Source organism: Sceloporus undulatus, chromosome 9 (assembly GCF_019175285.1).
Source record: "Sceloporus undulatus isolate JIND9_A2432 ecotype Alabama chromosome 9, SceUnd_v1.1, whole genome shotgun sequence".
In the NCBI taxonomy this organism is placed as follows: domain Eukaryota; kingdom Metazoa; phylum Chordata; class Lepidosauria; order Squamata; family Phrynosomatidae; genus Sceloporus; species Sceloporus undulatus.
In genome coordinates this window covers 27,726,817-27,749,007 of record NC_056530.1, presented here as the reverse complement: position 1 = coordinate 27,749,007, position 22,191 = coordinate 27,726,817, and the positions used below count along the sequence as shown (strand labels likewise).

General features: G+C 47.4%; 1 protein-coding gene across 8 annotated transcripts in view; it reads right to left on the bottom strand.

The window, feature by feature from the left end:
- Nucleotides 1-22,191, bottom strand: part of EHBP1L1 (EH domain binding protein 1 like 1) — a 35,264-nt gene that overhangs the window by 6,256 nt on the left and 6,817 nt on the right. Inside the window, exons 2-18 of one of the 8 annotated variants that reach the window (XM_042439165.1) lie at nt 16,851-16,908; nt 16,340-16,435; nt 15,384-15,437; nt 14,905-15,083; nt 14,484-14,644; nt 13,801-13,836; nt 13,085-13,207; nt 12,368-12,471; nt 12,147-12,229; nt 8,133-9,906; nt 6,741-6,910; nt 6,045-6,093; nt 4,241-5,443; nt 2,827-2,902; nt 2,666-2,742; nt 1,239-1,359; nt 762-861 (exon numbers count right to left, since the gene is read on the bottom strand). In XM_042439165.1, coding sequence (XP_042295099.1) covers nt 762-861; nt 1,239-1,359; nt 2,666-2,742; nt 2,827-2,902; nt 4,241-5,443; nt 6,045-6,093; nt 6,741-6,910; nt 8,133-9,906; nt 12,147-12,229; nt 12,368-12,471; nt 13,085-13,207; nt 13,801-13,836; nt 14,484-14,644; nt 14,905-15,083; nt 15,384-15,437; nt 16,340-16,435; nt 16,851-16,908 — 4,464 coding nt within the window. Of the gene's footprint in view, nt 1-761; nt 862-1,238; nt 1,360-2,665; nt 2,746-2,826; nt 2,903-4,240; nt 5,444-6,044; nt 6,094-6,740; nt 6,911-8,132; nt 9,907-12,146; nt 12,472-13,084; nt 13,208-13,800; nt 13,837-14,483; nt 14,645-14,904; nt 15,084-15,383; nt 15,438-16,339; nt 16,436-16,850; nt 16,909-22,191 lie in introns of all 8 variants that reach the window. The other 7 variants (XM_042439162.1, XM_042439161.1, XM_042439159.1 and 4 more) reach the window with 7 other exon arrangements.

Below are 22,191 nucleotides of genomic sequence, written 5' to 3'. Positions count from 1 at the left end.
AGTTAGAGGACTACAATGTGCATGGAGTGCCATGTTGCAAACACACCTCAGCAATGGTTTGACTTCCAGCCCTAGGAAGGAGAAGGTGGCTACCAATTTGAGAACCAGAGTAATGCGGAGGTTTGGTCTAAAACAACGGTTCCCAAGCTTTGGTCCTCCAGATGTTTTGCACCAGAATCCCAGACTGTTGGCCAAGGTGTCTGGGACTTCTGGGAAATGTAGTCCAAAACACCTGGAGGACCAAGGGATCATTGGTCTAGAAGTTCAGCCAAGATGTTCTCTGGCTCACTTTGGGTCATTTTTCCTTCCTTTGAAGGACCTTCCATTTTGCTGCGAGGATAAAATGGGAATGAAGCAGGAGCATTCGTCTGGAGACGAAAAGACTGAGAGTTGACATGACAGCTATCATTAAATATTGGAAGGGATGTCAGGCAGGAGATGGAGCCATCTTCTTTTCTGCTGCTAGACTAGAACATCAACCAATGGATTCAAATTTCAAGGAAAGAGATTCCAATACTATTGGAATGGATTGCCTTGGAGAGTGATGGACTCTCTTTCTTTGGAGGTTTTAAACAGAGGTTGGATGGGCATGTTTCAGGAGTGCGTTAACTGTGTATTCTTTCATATCAGGGGGTAGGACCCTTGGATGCTTTGACTAACCAGAGGTCATTTTGGCATCAGACTTGGGAAATGAGACTGGCATGAAAGGCACAGAAAGCCCCTCTTCATCTCAGCCATACTCCATCAATGCCAACACTTACAGCAACTGTAGCTGGTCCTGCCGCCGGATCAAAGCGTTCTTCTTATTCACCAGAGTAAACCATTCCTGGATCAATTCCTCCTCTCTTAGTTTGTCTGTGCCTAAAACAAACCAAAGGAAAGGTGTGAATGGGTGCCACGGCTGCTTTCACCTTCCCTCTTCCGGCATGCGATGCCAAGTCCACTCTGCACACCTGAAACGTCTACGCAGTCACTGCATTTTGGAGGTTTGGATCAGGGTCTAATGTGAATTTGAAGGCTTTCTCGGCCGGTATCCATAGTCGCCAATGAAAGGAGTCAAAATGTGACCCCTGCAGCCAAATTAAAGGATAGGTTGAAAGGGTCAAAATAGTTTAAAATGAATGGAAACCATGTGCACGGGAGGGTTTTTGTAAAAACAAATTAGGCCCCCCCAAAGCATCCATTTGGTTGGTTATTGAACCAGGGATCGCGTCAAGCAGGTGGCCCCAAATTCTTACCCGATTCCATCAGACCCCGCAGCTCCTTCTCCACCACGGCCGCTCGCCCATCGATCTGCCTCTGTTCGTTCTCCAAAGCCCGGAGTTCGGCAACCACATACTGGCTGGTGTCTTGGAATTTCTATAGGGGAACCACAAAACATATTCAGCACTCCTGTTCTGAAATGGAGGGTTTTGCTATGGTCAGCAACAGGGGATAAAGGGTGGCAGTTTCACCCAACGCAGGAATGCAACCCAACATCCTGACTGATGGGCCTTGGGTGTATTCTCAGAAGAAGCCTTTCCTTCAGTTCCACCACCTTCACATGTACAGTCGGGTTGGGACATGAGATAGGGCTTTGGCTGGTGAGAACATGGGATAGGACCTTCTCAATGACTGATCCTAGGCTTTAGTTGGTGAGAACATGAAATAGGACCTTCTCAAAGACTGACCCTAGACTTTGGTTGGTGAGAACACAAGATAGGGCTTTCTCAGAGGCTGCCCCTAGGTTTGGTTGGTGAGAACATATAGGACCTTCTCAGCGACTGACCCTAGGCTTTGGTTGGTGAGAACATGAGCTAGGACCTTCTCAAAGACTGATCCTAGGCTTTGGTTGGTGAGACATGAGACAAGACCTTTTCAAAGACTGACCCTAGGCTTTGGTTGGTGAGAACATGAGATAGGACCTTCTCAGTAGCTGTGGACCAATTTGGAATGGCTCCTTCAATCTTTCCAGAGGTCCCACCTGGCCCACCCATTTCAAACAATGCTAGGGACCATCTCTAGGATTCAGGATTTGACCCTGAAATATCAGGGCCTAGGATGCTCTTGAATTAGCAGCTCCAGAGAAGATGAGCCAAAAGATAGACACTCTGGAGAGACTGGGCCTTTTTCTTATTGGAGAGGCCAGCAAAACACACATGAACACAATGCAGAAGCTGCCTTCTTATGAGATAAGCCACTGGCCCTTCCTAACGCAGTATCAGTTACTTGTGATGGGCAGTGGCCTTTCCGGCAATGCTATCTGAGATCCTTCCAAGGAAAATGTCAAGGATTAAATCTGGGACCTTCTGTATTCAAAGCATGGCTGTGCCTTGCCTCTAAGTTTGCAGACCCTTCCTTGTATGGAGGACAGAGAATAACATTTCAATACTGTAAAATTTGACAGCAGGTCTTCTAGAATTGTATTTTTCCTTCTTTTTAAAGTGCTTAATCCCTTGATAATATGCTACCGACCCAGATTTTTATTTGTTTTCGTGGTTTGATTTGTAACCGGCAGATGCAAGTGGTGCATTTGACTTTATTAGCTACGCACACATTCCTAGTCCTGGTACTTGTGGCACATTGGTCTAGTCTGGATTATCTGAATTACTAAAGGACAGGGCCACAAGCATTTTGTTTCCCGAAGCAGAACATCAACGAACATCTCGCACCCCCCATTTCTTACTGGGATCTCCTCTTCGTTGGTGCTGTTCTTGAGGCTGGGGTCCTGGGGAGGTTCTTGGGAGGCAGCCGTCGGAGATGCTGTGATGGAGAAAGCCAGAGATCATGAAACTGAGCTAAGGAGACCACAAAGCAGGAGAGCTACCTGCAAAAATTGAGATTTACCTGGCGGCGGCGGCGGCTGCTGTTGCATCTTTGCAGTTCCTTGTCGGGGTCTTGATTCCTCCTCACAACCATTGTCCTGTGGAAAAGGGAGAAGAGACAAAGTGGGTCTCGGCCAAGAGAAATTCTTCACTAAGAACTTTTGCCTTAGCGCTGTTTTACATTACAAAATTATATGTATTCCAAAGATGGTACTAGTAGTATCTGGCATCTTTGGGAAACTGCACTTTTGCCAAATGCCATGGCCCCCCTTTCACTTTTTACTCCAACTGGTGGCACCCTGGGCACTGGGCATCCAGTTCCCATGTTCGATTCCCATCTTGCCCTTTGAGGCAGCATCACTCCAGGGCATAATGGGAATTGGGAAATGGCATCTAGAAAATCTATCCTCAAATCATTGTTGTGAGCCGCTGTCCCCATCACTGCCAGGTCAGCCTGTCCCTGGAAGATAAGAGGCAACCACAGTGTACTTTGCCCTAAACTTACTAGAGGATATATTATATATACTCATCTATCAAGAGAGAAGAATGCTTATTTTAGTAAAAGACAGGTCGTTTTATATAAGTAAAACAACTGCATATAGGGGCAAACAACAGCATATTTAAGCTTTCGGGTCATTTCTGGTTCCAAGACCCACTCCAAATGAAACTGGAATTAAACCACAAGACCTCTGGTTTCAAAATACGTATTTTCATTAATTTAGCAGAAGACCTAAGCTAAAACAAGGTATCAGGGAATCCCACGCCTTATTTTAGAGGAATGCATGCTAGATGTGCAACTTTGAGAAGATGGAAAAATATTTTCTGGTGACTCCATGGGCCACCCAATGCCTCAAGGACACATGCGTATGTGTCTGTGTATCTATGTATGTCAACATTCTCATCTCCAACCTTGATTTGAGCAACAAAGTGTGCTTTAAAGGCCCACCTAAAAGTCTGCAAGAGGTCATATCAGCTCAGAAACAGAAGTACAGACCATAACACATGAAATGCAAGAGACAACGTGGGAAGGGAGTGTTAGAATGAACCGGAGGCTGCACAAACAAAGCCCCAAGCCGACTGCCACACCTATGCTCAAGTTCAAACCATGGAATTCATGGTTTTGAGCTTTGTCCCAAGTAGAAAACACACCCAGCTGAACCAGTTCCCAAAATTTGTCCATCCAACCCAGCCGCTAATTCCTAAAGCAAGAGCAACGTCAGGACTGAAGCATGCCTGGAAGCCAAACCAAGGTTGCCTGCAACATCTTTACAACATTTGCAAAGCCTCGAAGTGAAGAACTGACAAGGCTGGACCCCAGATCAAATTTCCCAAGACAGAGTTTGCTGTTTTCCACCAGGAAAAGCATTAGCAACACCATGTGCCATGCAACATACATTAGCAAGCCTGCCTGACCTCTCCGGGGGCATGCTACTCACAGCAGCCAGCCTTTTAGCAGGATCCTCCGAAGGGCCAACTGCGTCCGCCTCATCCATCGACAGGGACTCGCTCTTGAGCCGCGAACGCCGCTTCTTCACCAAGTCTGCATCGCGGACGTGAGCGAAGGTGGACTTGGCAGCGTGAGAACGCGGCGGAGCCACCGGACCCTGGCTTCCTACGGAGAGGGCACGCTGCAAAGGGCGTTCGATGCTGCCTCGAGAGGCCATTCGCTTCAGCCGTGGCGGAGCAACCAGCTTCTCATTGCTGATGACCGATGGCTTCCCATTCCCTGGCTCTGTGGCTGGAGCGACCGCCGTGCCACCGTTTGCCAAAACCTTCTCATCTGCCTTTACGGCATCCGCTCTGTCCTCCATGGAGAGCTCTCCTTTCTGCTCCACGCTTGGACTGGTTGCAGTTCCATTAGTCACTGTTTTCCCAGTCTCTGTCCCAGAATCTACCTGGGTCGAAACATCTGCCCCTTGTTCCATGGCTGAACTGGCCATGGCGCCATTAATAGATGCATCCCCATCAGGTTTTGGGGCCTCTATCATAGAGTCTTTGAGCAAAGACTGAGTATTTGGAGTACTCTCAGCCAAAGCCTTTGTGTCCTCTGCTTTATAATCCACTGATTTAAGGAACCCCAACATAGGTTCTTCAACCGGCTTTGCAGCACCACCATTAAGATCTCTGTTTCTATCAGCTTCTGTCCTGTCCACCACCTCAGAGATGGTTTGCAAAGAGTCAATATTGCTGTCTTTTCCTCCCTTGTCCTCTGTTATGGGTTCATTGCTAGTATCCTCTGCAAGATTTGCCTTTTCGTCCGTCCCAGAAGGATGTTTAGGGGTAGCATCTTCCCCTTCCAGGTTTTGGTCTCCTATGGTCGAGGTCTTTGCTACCCCAGAGTCCTCAATGTCCACCTTCTCTGGCTGTTGTGTTTGAGAATTTGCAGTTTGAAGGTGCTGGGAATAGAAAGCAGCGGGATCGAGAGAACTGGAGGAGTCCGTGTCGAATTTGCCCACTTTGTAGGTGGATTGGCTAGTATGGCTGGCAAGCTGGACCACGTTGAGTTCCTGGCCAGTGAAAAATGCCCGGATTTGGCAGAGATATGTCATGACGATCAGCCGATCGGGAACAGTCAGGAAAACCATGTCGGCGGGATCCATGACCCGAGAGATACCCAGAGAGGCAAAACCATCAAAAGCCTGGTTGCAGAAGGAAGAGAGAAAAACGAGAGAGAAACTCAGGAGGCTATTTTTCTCAATGGAGAGATAACCATTGGTTCTGTCTGCACTGCAGAAATAAATGCAGTTTGACACCGCTTTAACTGCCATGGCTCAGTGCTATGGAATCCTGGGATTTGCAGTTTGCTGTGGTGCCGGACAGAGGAGACTAAGTATCCCACAAAACTACAAATCCTGGAATCCCGTATCACTGAACCATGGCAGCTATCAAACTGCATTATTTCTGCAGGGAAGATGCAACTGTGATCCTCTTTCCTCTACAGTGCTTTCCAAGGCTTTTTAGGTATGACACAATTCAAGGCGTCATGCAACTATATTGACCTGAAAAGGTTCATTTTACGGGTACAAGCACTGGATCTGTCCAAGAAACTAACGGCGGTCTTCCAGATCCAGTCCTTGCCTTCTCTAACCCTTAGAACCCATTGCCTGCGCATTTCCAAAAACTAATGCATGATTTCCAAAACAGTTTGGACTAAGGCCACCTGGAGCATCTGGGGCCCAACTCTCCCACCCACAGTTCAGTTCCTTAGACAACCCAAGGGGTTTGGAGAGACCAACTCACCAGCTTATTGTTCTGTTTGATATCCAGGGGATCTAGGCCTTCGTAATTGCTGAAGACGGAAATGGAGGAGGAAAGCAAAACATAAAAAGGTCCATGAAAACACTTGGCCTGAATCCTCCAATGACCCACTGTTCCTCTCCTTCCACCAAAACATCCACTGTCCTATGGTCCCCTATCTTTGCCTCTCCATCCAGCCATTTTCTCCTTCCCAAATTCATCTCCTGATTGAAAATCAAGGGCCTGATTCTTATTGCTTGGCCCCAACTACAGAAGATCAGATGAAGGAATTGTACATCAACACATAGGTCAACCCCACTGATACAACTGGTCTCCTCTCTTTGGTTTTGGTCTGCTTCCCACTCCCATACTTTTGGCAGAGGCTTCATAATCTGAGACATATTGAAATATTAGTCTTCCCAGCAGCATGGATTATTGTCAGTTCTCCTTGCTATAATGCAAAGGGATTTTGTGGCTGCTTAGACTTGAAGTTGACTACCACCTTCAATGCAATGTGTAATATCTGGACTTGTGGAAAGCACACCTCCATGATGATATTTTGTGTCTATATTGCACATCACACTTCCGTCGCTGTTAAATGGCAACAATGGAAATGGAGGTCCTATCGCCACAGACCCAGGTGGTCTACTAATATGCCTTTGCTCTGCATCCACAGACACACTCATGCTCCCAACTCACATCTTGTCTGGATGGAAGTGATGCAAGATGGCACAGAACGCCAAGCCGTTGCGCCAAGCCGTTGTGAAGTTGGTGACCCGGACGGCCCGGTAGCCAGCTGTCACCTCCTGACACCATTCCAGCAAGGACTGGCTGGAACTCACAAGTGCTGGGCTGGTGGGGGAGTCAACCTAAAACATGGGGAGCGGGCAAAGAAGGTCATGCATGGACTTGGCTGAGATATACAGCTTTCTTTTTGGGGAGTGGTTTAGTTGGGTTGGGTTGGACTATATAGTCTTTGCGGTCCCTTCCAACCCTTATGATTCTGCCATCCTCCACTGAGCTCTCTCTCTCTGGACCAAAGGAAAGGATCCTTTGGCCTTCCAGATGTTTCGGATAATGATGCTCACATCCTCTTACCGTTGCCCATGCCAGTTGAGGCAGGCATGGGTTGCAGGCCAAAACATCTGGAGGGACAAAGGTTTCTCCAGCCTTGGTCTACACAAACGTCCTGCTATAGGAAATGCCACGCAATTTGTGAAGTCAAAGGCTTTCATGGACGGCATCCGTAGCTTTTTGTGGGTTTTTCAGGCGATGTGGCCATGTTCTACAAGAGTTTATTCCTGATGTTTCGCCACCATCTGTGGCTGGCATCTTCAGAGAAACTCAGGCGAAACATCAGGAATAAACTCTTCTATATCCCTCACCCCTGGCTCCACTGGCAAGGACTGATGGAGCTGCAGTCCAACCACATCTGGACTTTGCCCAGCCATACGGTGGGCATACGTTTTCTTGTAACCTTATTTTGTTAGGTAAAAAACTAAACAGAATACACATAGAGCAAATAAAATAACCACAGCCTGGGGCATTACATTCCCAAAGGGACAACATAAGCACTTGCGCATAATTGAGCACCTGCAAAGTAAGTACATCAATGGCACTATTTAAACAAATGATAACAAGAACATCACTATTTGCACACTGTTGCATTAAGATCCCTGGCCTAAGTTACATGACACACTATTAGTCTGATATACGGTTTCCAAATTTTGCCAAGCAGGAAGACCATTAGGACTAGATCCAAAGTCCCAAGTGCAGGAGAAAGAAGAGTTTATATTGGGACTCTGTGGGCATCCCACCCAGGTGAGAAGCAAAAATATCCTCCGTTTATTTTTGCTCTCTTGACTGCATCCAAAACTTGCCACTCAAAACTCCCCAATTATAGAAATGAAGGAATAACCTTGTGGCAGACGGGCTTATAATTTCTCAGCTTGCCACAGCAACCATACCCTCCGAAACAAGAAGCACCCACCCACCAACCCTGCCAAAATTAGTTGCACATTTAGAGGGAGAGGTGGGAAGAAGCTGCAAGGATGCCAGGGATGAGGAGGAGGTTGGCACAGCCATCTGTACCTGGGCATCCCCTTGGGTACCGGCCCCATCTCCACCACGGGACACGGGGCTCAGCATTGGTGCTTCCTGGCAGGGATTGGCACGCCGTTCCTTGAGGGTACGGGGAGCTGGGAGAGGTGGGGCAGGATCCTGGGGTGATACGGGGCTCAGTGAAGACAAAGCTCTCAGTGGCTCTTTGTTCTCAGGTGGTAAATGAGATCCCTCTTCTCTTATACCAGACCAGCTGTGGTTTTCTGTCCCCTCTTGGCCAGTCTCTGCCCCTGTCAGGCTGAGGGTACCACTCTCTGCTAAGTGTAGACCCAAAGCTTTGGCATTCTTATCCTGGTCCACTTCATGTGCATCTCCTGCTGTGGTCTCCAAAACATTTTCCAAAAAGTCCTTTCTGTCTCCTTCCTCTTCGCCTTGCTCCAATCGCTCCTCTGAAGCAAACATCTCCACTCCGGAAGGTGCTTCTTCTGCCATCTTCTCTACGTTGCCTCCAGAGCTTTTCTGCTCATCCACATCACCTCCATTGCCTGACTCTGCGTTCTCCAGTTCTGAAAGAACTCCTTTTTCCAGTTCCAAAACCATCTGTGCTTCTAAAATATTTGGGAGATTGCTCTCAGAAGTGGCTCTTTCATCTGCTGTTTCCTTCTGATCTTCCGGACCAGGTGGGGCATCGAGGGCAGGAGATGGCATCTCCACAATACTCCCTTCTGCCACCTCTTCCCTGCCGTTTTCTGTAGGAAGCAATGGAAGAAGGGGCTCTTCCAAAATGAGAAGGCTGTTCCTGTCTACTACCTCCTGTCCTACCATCCTTTGTTCCCACTCTAATTCTGGAACATCTACGGAGAGATCTTTTGGTGGGATTGTGCCTTCAGGCAACTCAGAGGCCTCGCAACTTTCCACGTCTGCTTCACCCTTCATTCCACATTCTTCCTGTTTAGGACGGGCTTCTGGAGGGGTTGATAACCAAGCTTCTTCCACGGACATAACTCCGTAGGTTTCCTGCCTGGCTTCATCCTCAGCCTGTTCCCTATCTGGTTCAGCTTGGTGCTGCAGAGGAGATGTTTCTCCTACCATGAACTTCACCTCACTTCCAGACTTCCCCTCTTTGGCCAAATACTGATCCTCATCCATCCCATCCCTTGGCGGGTCAACCAAGGGTACTACTAGTCCCTCTCCAGAAGGCCATACCAACCCTTCACCACCTTCCCCCAGCTTCATTTCTGCCAGGTCCACCTGGGCGCTACCATGCGCCAACGTAGGAGCTACTTCTAATGCTGCCTCATCTTCTTGTACATGGTGGAGGCCACCAATGGTCACCTCTGCAAAGGTCTGCACAATGGGGACTGGCCTCACAACCGGAGACAAGGCCAGGAAAGCTGCGTCCGAGGAAGACCCTGCTTCAATGGTGGTAACAACAGGTTTGTGTTCAGCAAGGGCTGCGTCCTCCATAAAATACATCACCACGGGGCCATGGCAGGGAGAGGAGGATGTTTCTGTTATGAAGTTGTCCCCCAAGCATTCTTTTCCAGGACTACTAGGGGCAACAGGAACAGTGATACAGTGAGAGCTGTTCTTCACAGGTAGGGCCACCTCTGCCACAGGGAACATGTCTTCTGAGGGTGTGGGCATCCTCTCCAGCCTGCGTTTTGGCACAGGGGGGGCTTCGGGTGCGAACGACGGCAACAAGGATGCATCCGGGGGCCCCGCAGGTCCTTTGATGGGACCCCTCTTCCTCGGCGGTGCACAAAGGGGGTTCTGCTCCCTGGGTTTCCAGATATCAGCAGACCTGGAGACAGGAGAGAGAGAAAGGTCCTGAGGCCTGAAGGTCAACCCAACCCTCTACATCTGCAGCTTTGATTTTTATGGATTTCATTATTCATGGATTTGATTAATAGCAATCTCTAGATCAGTTATTCCCAAACTTTGGTCCTCCAGATGTATTGGACTTCAGCTCTCAGAACTCCTGAACGTTGACCAAGCTGGCTAGGGCTTCTGGGAGTTGAAGTCCAAAACAGCTGGAGGACCAAAGTTTGGGAACCATTGCTCTGGGTCATCTATGAGCACCTTCCACCAGAAGTTGTGCTTAAGGACTTAGAGATTCCTAGAGAAAAAAAACATTTCTAGGCATCTATAGGTCCTCCAGTATAATTCTATGGTCAACGTCCGGCAAGATATCCCTGTTGGAACCCAATGGCATTTTGAAGTGGCTTGGCCTCAAATGGCCAATCAGGATCCATTCAATATACAAAAAGCTTGCTCCCAGGAGAGGCGGAAACAGTTAGCAACTGTAGCTTTTTGTGGGTTTTTTGGGCTATGTGGCCATGTTCTAGAAGAGTTTATTCCTGAAGTCAGGAATAAACTCTTCTAGAACATATAGCCACATAGCCCGAAAAAAACCCCAAAAATCTATAGATGCCGGCCATGAAAGCCTTCAACTTCAGAATTAGCAACTGGTTTGTTGGATCAAACTGCCATTTGGAGACTATCAGGACAAGCACTCATAAGCTAAAACCTGACCACTGTGCCACAGATCTGCAGAAGATCACACAGAAGTGCAAGCTACACAAAACGACAACTGTGTCTCCTCCTTTGGAGATTTTGCAACAGAGGCTGGATGGCCATTTGTCAGGATTGTGTCTTCCCGCATGGCCTTTGTGGGCTCTTCCAACTCTAGGATTCTGCAATTCTAACTTCAGATGAAGCAGCTGCATCAGGTTTACATCAGCAAGATAAGCCACAGGCTAGGAGGAAAATAGAAACGGTGCAAACATAGGATGACCAAACTAAGGGTGGCGCGGAGAAGGGGAATTTCCTTAACTACTACACAACTCAGCATGCATGCACCCATGAGCACAAAGACAATGAAATGGGAGTAAAGAAGATGAGTTGAGGACCATTTTCAAGATATGTGTGTGCATGTATGTGTGTGTGTATAGATGTATGTGTTTGTGTGTGTGTGTGTGTGTGTGTGTGTGTGTGTGTGTATACACACACACACATACATACACACACACACACACACACACACACATATATATATATATATACACACACACATACATATATTCACGCACACCCAAGATATGTTGTTGTTGAATGCCTCCCAGTCATTTCCCCATCGGTCTCTCACTTCCTATTCCTCCTATGCGCAAACTTCTCTTTTCTCCCAGGCAGCGAGGGAGCACGAGTGGAACATGGTCTCGCTTCTTCCAATCTACGGTGGGTGGGATAGGAAGGAGAAGAAGGCTAAATCGGGAACGCACCCCCCTTCCTCCTTTTCTCACCCTGACGCTAAAAAAAAAGGAGAAGCAAAACTAGCAGCTGTTGGTTTCGCTTGGCTCTCCTTGTCACCAAACATGCGTTCACAAGATGCCCAAAATAGAGGCGCCTGTTCTGGGAGGCTCAAGCCAAAGGAGGAGAGGGTGAGCCATGCCACGCTTATCTATTGCCAGCTCCTAGATGCAGTGATTCCCAAACTCTGGCCTTCCAGGAGTTTTGGACTTCAACTCCCAGAATCCCAAACCATTGGCCAAGATGGCTGAGGCTTCTGGGAGCTCAAGTCTAAAACATCTGGAAGTCCAGAGTTTGGCAATCACTGAAAGGGAGTAACCCGCCTTCTGTATGACTTTTTAACCTCTTTGCCGGATGAAGGAACCAGTGAAACTTCAAAAGCTTGCAATGTGTCTTTTGTGCACTTCGGATGGCCAAGACAAGAACATCTTTCTCTGATGAAGAAGCCTGTAGAACTTTGAAAGCTTGCAACATGGATTTTGTGCATTTCGGCTGGTCTGATAAAGGTACCCTTATTTTGTGGATTTTGGATGTTATTGTAGTTTGCAACATAGCCAACATGGCTACCCCTGGATATGTTTCCTGGTCTCCCAGGAGACCAGGAGTTGCAATCCAAAGCTCAAACCATTACATCGCACAAAGGTTATAAGGTTCAGTTTGTACATAACTAGCTCCCTTCTTCAGCTCCCCTTCACAAGGTTCACCTTCCATCCCTCCCCACAAAATGGCACTCACCGATCTTCTGTGCCACTCGATGATGTTGGCGGCCCCCACAGCAGCGCAGGATCCTTTCCTTCTGCCTTCTCTCCGACCCCCACCTGTGCCAATGTTGCAGACGTTCCCATTGCATGGTTCCACGTGGTGCCCAGCTCTCTCGGGATGCAGGCGGCTTCTCCTGGCCATCCACCACTTGCCCCTCTGTGCCCCATTGTCCCACTGCACTCTGCACCACTTACTGCAAAGGGGGCCGCCATGGTGTCCACAGGGGCCACGGGATGGAGGACTTTGCCACCGCCGTTGACAACATCAGCTGCTGGCTTGGGGGCTTCTGTAATGGCTGCTGAAACAAGAAATCAAATATTTAGCTGTTTGGAAGGGATTCCCAAAGCTCATGCAATCCAACCCTCTGCCAGGGCAGGTATCTACAGCTTACGTACCCCAAGAGGTGGGCATCCAACCTCTGCTTGGAAAACCCCGAAAACTCCCTCATCATCCAAGACCCTTGGTTTCCACTATTCAAGAGCTCTTACTGTAAGGAGGTTCTTCCTAAGGTTTAGTTCCAATGGGTTAAAGGCAGCATGCATGGCTCTGTTCCCGTTCCTATTTTAGCTGACCCTAAGTCAGGAGTCGCCAGGTGGCTGGAAACAACTCCAAGGCACACAACAACAACCAGAACACATATATAGAAATATATACAGTTGGCCCTCTTTATCCACAGATTTTTTTATCCACAGCTTGAAAATATTCCAAAAAAGTATAAATTCCAAAAAAGAAAGCCTTGATTTTCCATTTTATACAAGGGGCACCATTTTACTCTGCCATTGTATTCAATGGGACTTGAGCGTCCACGGATTTTGTTATCCACAGCGGATTCTGGACCCAAACCCCAGCAGATAACAAGGTCCCACTGTATATACATATACATACATACACAATACAGTACATATATATACCTTGAAGGGTTTCTTTCTTGAAGGGTCTGGAAGAAGCAGCCATTGCTGATCCGACTTGACTTGCGCTCTGGGAAGACGCATCCTCCTCTTCTTCTGCCAAAGTGTTCAAATCCCGTGAAGTGTCTACGGTAGGAGAAGGAGTGAGAAAAAATATGAAAAGATATATAAAAGTCCAAGATGAAAAACAGGAAGAGAAGGTAAGAATCCTTGAATGCAAGAGCAAGAAACAGTGGAACTGGTTCAGGTGAGTTTAAGACATGATGACACTCTCTCAGTATTAGAATCACAGAATCATAGAGATGGAAGAGGCCCCAAGGGCCATCCAGTCCAACCCCTTTATTCTGCCATGCAGGAACTCAGAATCCAAGCATCCCCAAAAGATGGCCATCCAGCCTCTGTTTAAAGACCTCCAAGGAAGGAGACTCCACCATCTTCCAAGGCAACGTCTTCCACTATTGAACAGCTCTTACTGTCAGGAAGTTCTTCCTAATATTTAGGTGGAATCTCTTTTCCTATAGTTTGCATCCATTGCTCCGGGTCCTATTCTCTGGAGCAGCAGAAAACAAGCTCGCTCCATCCTCAAGATGACATCTCCCAGCATATCTCACCATTGCCTATACTGACTAGGGGCTGCTGGCTAGGGAACAACAAGGTTACAAAGGGTGGCTCAACAGTGCTAATGAAACCTCGAACACATGTCCAGGGAAGAATCCTACCTGGAAAAGGGTCCGTCAAGACGTTTTTGAGGAATCCTGAACACCCGGGATGACAGACAGAAAGAGAGAGGAGAGAGAGTGACTTCAAGTGCAAGCAACTGTCAAACCGCATGCAGAAATGTAAGTGGGGAAGGAAGAAAGGAACCATAAGAAGATAAAATACAGGGTAGTGCTTCTAAAGCCCATGCATAGTTAATATTGCTCCCAAATATGAAGGAAGGATGTAGGAAAGGAGTAGGAAAGGATATCTAGAAAGCTCAAGAACACTCCAAGTGGGAATTTGCACAGAACTTCTGGGTCCAGAAATCTTGAGATTGCACAGCACAAGAGTAGCAACAAATACAAATCACGGGGACTAGTCTACACCTAAGTGCACCATGCAAATTGGTGCACATTTTTGCACATTTGAATTGACGATTGTTTCCACTTTCCTGCACCTATTTGCACCCATTTGCCCTCCCTCGGCCGAAAAGACTTCCTTGTTCTCGAAAGCACTTAGAACTGTATTTTAATATTGTTTTATAATTTGCTTAGTTTTGAATGGTTTATGTTTTATGACTTTTGAGATTGTATGCCATTGGTGGGTTTAAAATTTCCCATTATAATCCAGAGCACATTGGTCATGCTGCAAATATGAACGCAACCAGGCGTCTTCTCCAGCAAAAGAGGAGGCTTTCCCCCACCTTTAGCAGGGGCTTCCGCACCCACGCCATCTTCTTTCTGCCCCAGTTTGGGGGCTTCGTCCGCTGCCGCCTCTTCCTCGCTGTCCGCAAAGTCATCCAGGTTGCCGATGTCCGAGGGTTTGACGCTCATCAGGCTGGCAAGGCTTTGCATGTCCTCATCCCTGGAAAAGAAATAGAAAGGACCTCAAAATAAGAGAGGTCATAAGAGGCAGGGATCATAATGTTCTTTTGGAAAGGGAATTAGGAACAGTTATCATTCCAGCACCCCAAATATTAATTGTTGTGGGTCTTCAATTCCTTAGGTTGTTCTAACCACTGGGTTGGGGTTACTTTTCCAGAAGGTTTGGATACACTGGATTCCAGACCCGCCTCTTGTTAAAAGGTTGGGGTCTACCAGCCTGGTGCCCATCGCACCACTTACGTGGCTTTCCCTTCTCGCAGGAAGACGCAGGAGAGGGTGAGCTGGAGCGTGGCCGCCACCACCTTCACCGAACGTGGCTTCAGCTTCAGCTTCAGGTCCACTTGCGTCGGCGTTGGGCTGGCAAAGCGCTTGAGGTTCACGTCTGCCGACGCCAGGACTTTTCGCTGCCCTTTCGATTCCTGGCACGAAGGATAAAGGAGTCAGTCTCTGATTATGAACCAACATCTCCATCATAAACATCCATCCACACTGACTAACACGTTTGTGGCATAAGGAATAACACAGCATTTAAACTGGCATAAGGTGGTCCTGATATTCAGATGCTGGCTGGGCATCCTGGAAGAAGATGCCCAACATTTCTGAAGGGTTAAATGGTCCCTCAACCTGGCTTTAAAGAAAAATCCTAAAGTCTTGTTGCCGTGTTTGGGCTTCGCAAGACCAACTCCACCCCCAGAAAAGGATCTCTTCCAACAACATACATTTTCGATCACGAAGGTCCACTCCTTGTCCTCATACTCCTCCACATGGGGGTCCTGAAGGAAAGAGAAACAAGACGCGGGTTACTTGGTGGGCTTCAGCATCTCAATACCAAACGCTCAGGTTCGATCACCGCCATCATCCAGTTTGGGATGCAATGTGGGTTTGGTTCTCCGAAAAACCAACCTGATGCCAGGTTGGTCTATTTGCCCGCCTCTGCTAGTACTGGCAGAGGTCTCCCCAGAATCTTGGCTGGAGAAGACACCTTGGCTGGAGAAGAAGGTATAAGACTACCTTATAGCAAGCAAGAAGATCAATTCATCTGGCTCAGTATGATGGACACTTTCAAGGGGTTCAGAAAGGCCTTTTTCCCAACTTACCCTGAGATGTCAATAGATGGAATCCAAGCCTATCTGAACGCAAAGGTTGTGCCCTACCAATGAGCTATTTGTGGTCACAAATCAGCTTTTTTGTCTCCAGAGGAGGACAACCAAAATGGCGAAAGGTCTGGAAACCAGGCCCTATGAAGTGGCTTAGGTTGCTGGGTATGTTTAGCCTGGAGAAGGGAAGGTTAAGAGGTAATATGATAGCCCTGTATATGTATTTGAAGGGATGTCATATTGAGGATGGAGCAAGCTTGTTTTCTGATGCACGGAGCAATGGATGTAGGAGAAGAGATTCCACCTCAACACTGATGGTAAGAGCTGTTGAAGACTCTGCTTCGGAGTGAGATAAAGTGTCCATCTTTGGGGATCTTTAAACAGAGGCTGGATGGCCATCTGTCAGGGATGCCTTGCTTCTGTATTCCTGCATGGCAGGGGCTTGGACTGCAGGACCCTTGGGATCTCTCCCAACCCTCTGATTCTATTCTATCCAAGCATAGATACAAGGCCACTGCTTTGCTGGGATATTGGTAGATATATCTGCATATCAAATCTCAACGCCGTGACCGCCATACCCGATAAAGTGTCACCATGATGTCCACGTTTTCTGGAACCATCCACACCACGGTGCCCCGGTACGGGTTCTTGATCCCTGGTTGCCATCCATGGGCCTGCATAGGACCAAAACAACATAGCTCAGAGCATCAACCTACATCCTCAGACATGCACCTTCTTACCAGTACTATGCAGAGAGATCTTGTAGCACCTTTGAGACTCACTGAAAGATAGAAGATGGCTGCATGAGCTTTCCTCGACTGAAGTCTACTTCCATTGAAGTATTCACTTGAGGAGGTAGATTTAAGTCAAGGAAAGCTCTTTCATTGAGTCTCAAAGGTGCTACAAGATCTCTCTACATACCGATTCTACAGACTAACACGGCTATACCTTTGAATTCTTACCAGTAGGTTGTTGTTGTGTGCCTCAAGTCATTTCCAACTTGATCCATCTATGGAATCCTGGTGTTTGCCATTTGGACAACAATTCAAATCGTCACCATGAAAGCAATACAAAACCGTTCTACCTTACCTTGGAGCAGATGCGCTGATTCCTTCGGGTCCAGACCACCACCAGTTTGTCCGGCTGCCTGGAGCAAGGAAGAAGAAGACACCATTCAGAACATGGAAAGAATCAGAGGCAAACTTACTAGCCCACAAAACATTTTACTGGCCTCCTCAACCCAGGCACACCTAGGATATTTGCAATTTCAGAGCTAGATCCATGGCTTAGAAGAATTAACCAACGCTTCTCCCAGTTTCTACACACTGCCCCCATCCTAGATATTATTATTATTATTATTATTATTATTATTATTATTAAAAGGCGTCCTTGCAATATTGGCCGTTTCGTTTTCATTTCTACCAATAAAGACTTTGCAGGGCTGGAAAGTAGAAAAACCACAAAATGAGGAATATTTCCTCATTTTCCTTCCTGGTGAGGCTTTGAGAAAAGGAGAAGTTCGGGGGACCATGCGCCAACTTGGAAGGCCTTGCTTTAGAGAGAGAGAATTAACTTTATCTTATCCGTCCGCGGCTCGCTGGGTGTGGCTCAGCGCCAGGCAGTACCACGCCTGCGTCTTCCAGGACTTGCCGCTTGTTTTTGTGATCCCTTTATGAAATTGCCCCAAATCCTCCCCAAAATTAAGACCCCTAAAGCCTAGATTTCAGCAGCCCTGAGTACAATTCTTGTGCAGTTTCAATGCTCAGGATCTATCCAGATCTGCTGCCCATTGTGTGCCATCGTTTCTGACTTATGGCGACCTTATCCTGGGCTTTTCGTGGCCAGACCTGTTCAGAGGAGGTTTGCCATGGCCTTTTCCCTGAGGCTGAGAGAGTGTGACTTGCCTAAGGTCAAGCAAAATGCCACCCCTTCCCCTTTCCAAGCAAACGCTCCATGCTAATTCTTAAGCGTGATATTTTACATTGGCGATCACCTCGGTGCTGCAACGCCCGTCTTCGTCTAAAAGCATCTTTCCTTTCTCTGGGCCAGTGGCCAAAGGCTAATTTTAGCCCCCGAGGGAAGCGGGAGCCATAAATCCAGTGCAGGTGGCTGGGTTTAATCTGGGCTTGGTCCAGTAACCCAATACCTTCGGCCAAGCGTGTTTTCACCCTCGCAGAAGCCTGGCACCGGTTACTTGCATTAGAATATCTGGACGGAGTCAGGGCAAAGGGTAAAATATAAGCAAGATCTGGGAGAGATTTGGGATCTCTGGACCATTGCAACTGAGGCTACTAGGAGACGGTGTGTTGTGTGCCTTTGGCAACCCTAAGGTGGACCTATCCTGGGGTTTTCTTGGCAAGGTTTCTTCAGCAGAGGGTTTGCCCTTGTCTTCCCCTGAGGCTGAGAGAGTGCGACTTGCCCAAAGGCACCCAATGAGTTTCATGGCTGAGCCGGGATTCAAACTCTGGTCTCCATAGTCCAATGCTCAAACCACTATGGCTCTCATGGGGAGATGGGGAGGCAAGAGAAAGTACACCCATCCATCCACATTGGCTGGGGTTAGGGGCACAGGAGCCCCGTGAATGTGTGGAAAGCGTAAATAACGAAAACACCATGGTCAACATCTGCCAGACATTGACCATAGAGTTGCGCTGGAGGAGCTACAAAGGCCTAGCAGAGTGTCCTCTCTAGGAATCTCTATAGGTACTTCAGTGGGACTTTTGGTTAAAGTTGACCATAGAGTTGTGGTGGAGGACCCAGATATTCCTAGTTGGCATGCCAAACTGGTACAAAACCATCTGGGTATTTTTATACAAGGCGCTAGGAGACGGGGATATATTTAACGGCTCCTCAGCCAGTCACACTCTCTCAGCCTCAGAGGAACGCAATGGCCAATGCTGCTCTGCCGTGAATACATTTCCCAGAATCCCACAGCACCGAACCACGGCAGCGAAAGCGGCGTCAACCTGCGTTATTTCCACAGCGCAGATGGCAGCCAGTTTCTTTGTTACCCATTTTAAAATGGATGCATCGGTGGTCCTTGTCTGGCCTACTTTGAGCCGCCAAAGAAATCGCACTCTGTGCGTGCTCTGAGAGCCATTTAGAGGACAGTTTTCTCAGGAACCGGGGCTGGTTTTAGTTTTATTCCTGTCTCTGGATGATTTTGGGGTGGACATGATCATTATTTTGGTGGGAATGCTGGGCCATGGGTTTTCTTGGCATCCCGAGACCCGGCCTTTCTCCAAAGCCACCTTGGCAGTCAGCATCTGTTTTTTGGGCCATGCAACTGGGTTGCTCTTTGTGCCCAAGAAATGCCCTTGGGAACCCATTGCTCTGTTCCCAACCCTGGAGAGCCAGTTGCACAACTTTGCAAGGCAAAGCCGTCTTGTTGTTTTTGCAGGCGAGGAATAAGGCCAGGCGCTTGCATTCTTTTTTTCCCCTTCCCTTATAAGGAACCTCGGGAAATGATAAATATTTAGTCATCGTCGAGCTAAAAATGGAAAAAGGGAAGGTGAAAGCCGGAGAGCGGAGGGATAACGCAAAAAGAGGGAGCGATGCAAAACTCAGAAACAAGAGGCTGCAGGTTTTGCAAATGCAAACTCCGTTTCCTGGAGGGTCTTTTAAGGCCCCTTTGGGCATCAAATCCCTCTCTTTCTTAGCTCAAAAACTGTATTATTTTCCAAGTCTTCAGCCCCACCCTTCCTCCTGAGACTTGGCAGGATCTTTGGCAGCGCCGAGTGCGAGGTTTGACGAGAAAAGCCGGGCAGTTAGTTGTACAGGGCCTTTTCCCTTTCCTTGTTGGTTTATTATTTGCAAAGGGCCTATTGCTTCTTAGACTGAGAGAGATCTTGGAGCACCTTTAAGACGCACTGAAACAAAGACGTTGTCAGCCTGAGCCTTCGTAGGCTTGGCAGACTACTTCCTCAGATGCATTTGTTTTCTAAAGCGGCGCTGAGACTTAAGCCAGACTGAGAACGGGAGCGTCCACATGGCAGGAATAATGCACTTTGGCACCACCTTTTAAGCGCTGTCTGTTTCAGACCTGACACACAAAAAGGTCAAATCCATAAATAACCAACTCCGCAAAAGTTCAAGGGAACGCATGTGGCACTCTGTATGTACGCAGAAGCGCTCTTGTTTGTTGAAGCTTCGCAAGACCGCAACGAGGAAGTAGAGCAGCTCCCAGCAGCTATACTATCCTCCCATTATTTCCAGCATCCACTTTTGCCAGGAGAAGGCTGGCTTGAGGAAGGAAGGCTGGCACCATGGATCAAGGTGGCACTGGGCATCCACTCTCTGGCGGCGGAAGGAAGAGAAGCAAAAGAGAAGAAAATGCAGTATCTATGGCACTTAATCCCTTTCCAACCCTCCCTGTCTCTGCGCATGTACAGAGTGTAACCCTCGTCCCTTTGACTTATGCAGAGTTGGTTAGGCTCGGATCTTATTAATACAGTCCCCTCTAGGAATATCTGGGTTCTCCGGCGCAACTCTGTGGTCAACTTGAACCAAAAGTTGCACCTAGAGAGATGCCCAGAGAGAACCCTCCGCTAGGCGTTGGTCAGCTCCTTCAATGGGTGCATCTGCACTGTAGAAATAATGCACTTCGACGCCACTTTAACCGCCATGGCTCTGTCCTACAGTAACAGTTAGCATTTGTGAGGCAACCTGGACGAAACCTGGATGGAAATGTAACTCATAAGCAATAAGCACTTTGCAAGTTAACCAACGATAAGCGCTTTGTAGCTGATAAGCAACAAGCACTTTCTAATTAATAAGCAGCTTTGTAACTAATAAGCAATTAGAGCCTTTGCAAACAATAAGCAATAATCACTTTGCAGCTATTAATAATAAGCAATTAGCACTTTCTAACTAATAAGCAAGAAACACTTTCTAATTAATTAGCAATAACTACTTTGTAACTAAGAACCAAGAATCACTTTCTAACTAATAAGCCAAAAGCATTTTACAACTAAACGTAAGCAACAGACACCATCCCATCTTTAGGGCAATGGAGGCAAGGACTATAGTCTGATCCGCACTGCAGAAATAACCCAGTTTGACACCATTTTAACTCCATGCGACTGGGATTTTTAGTTTGTTGTGGCACCAGAGGCTTACGACAGGGAAGCCTAAATATCTCACACAGCTACAAATCCTAGGATACCCGAGCATGGACCCATGCCAGTTAAAGCAGTGTCAAACCGCATTATTTCTTCAGTGCGGATGAGCCTGGCGAACACGTCTTTCTCCTAACTGCTCTCAAATCACGCTCAAAGTCCTCCAAGGTTGGAAAATATATTTCTTTCCTATAGCTTTTGGTGAGTGCTTCCAGATTTCTCACTCCAAGCCCATCCTTTTGTGCTTGTTTTTCTCATCTCTGGGCGTGGATTTTGCTCTTGAAAGGTTAGACTGTTTATATGACGCACAAATGTTTGTATAACGCTGCAAACCGTTCTGTATTATTCAATACACCGCAATATTTTAATGTGTCCAAAACACAACCGCACCGTTGGCCAATGCCTGGCCACCTAAATGCACTTTGGGATCTTGTGCTTTTTCTTTCTCATGGGTTTGCAAAGGTCCATCTCTAGTTGCAAGACAAGAAATATTACCTTTCCCTTCCCATTTCTGTGTTCCGCTTCCGGCAGCGCAAACCACACCTGCGCTTTATCACTTCCTAAATACACAACATGTTCCCCTCCCTTTCTTTACTCCAATGTTGCACACCACTTAACACATGCATTTAAATCAAATTTCTATCTATATCTATCTATATATGTGTATGTGCATGCATGCATGCGCGCGCACACACACACACGCACACAACTTGTCCCTCCATATTTGCTAGGGTTAGAGGCACAAGACCCCCATGAATATGGAAAAATGGCACATAACAAAAACACCATGTTTTTACCAGAGAGGTCACCTCTCTAGGAATCTCTAGGTCCTCCAGCGCAACCCAATGGTCACCATCCCAACAGACACTGACCATAGAGTTGTACTGGAGGAGCTACAAAAGCCTAGTAGAGTGTCCTCTCTAGGAATCTCTAGGTCTTTCAGGGCAGCTTTTAGTTAAGGTTGACCATAGAGTTTCACTGGAGGAGCTACAAAGGCCTAGTAGAGTGTCCTCTCTAGGTCTTTCAGGGCAACCTTTAGTTAAAGCTGACCATGGAGTTACACTGGAGGAGCTAGAAAGGCCTTGTAGAGTGTCCTCTCTAGGAATCTCTAGGTCTTTCAGTGCCACTTTTATTTAAGGTTGACCATAGAGTTGTACTGGAGGAGCTACAAAAGCCTAGTAGAGTGTCCTCTCTAGGAATCTCTAGGTCTTTCAGTGCAACTTTTAGTTAAGGTTGACCATAGAGTTTCACTGGAGGAGTTACTTTGGGGGGGGGTCTCCAACATAGCAAGGAAAGTAACTCTTGGGGAATGG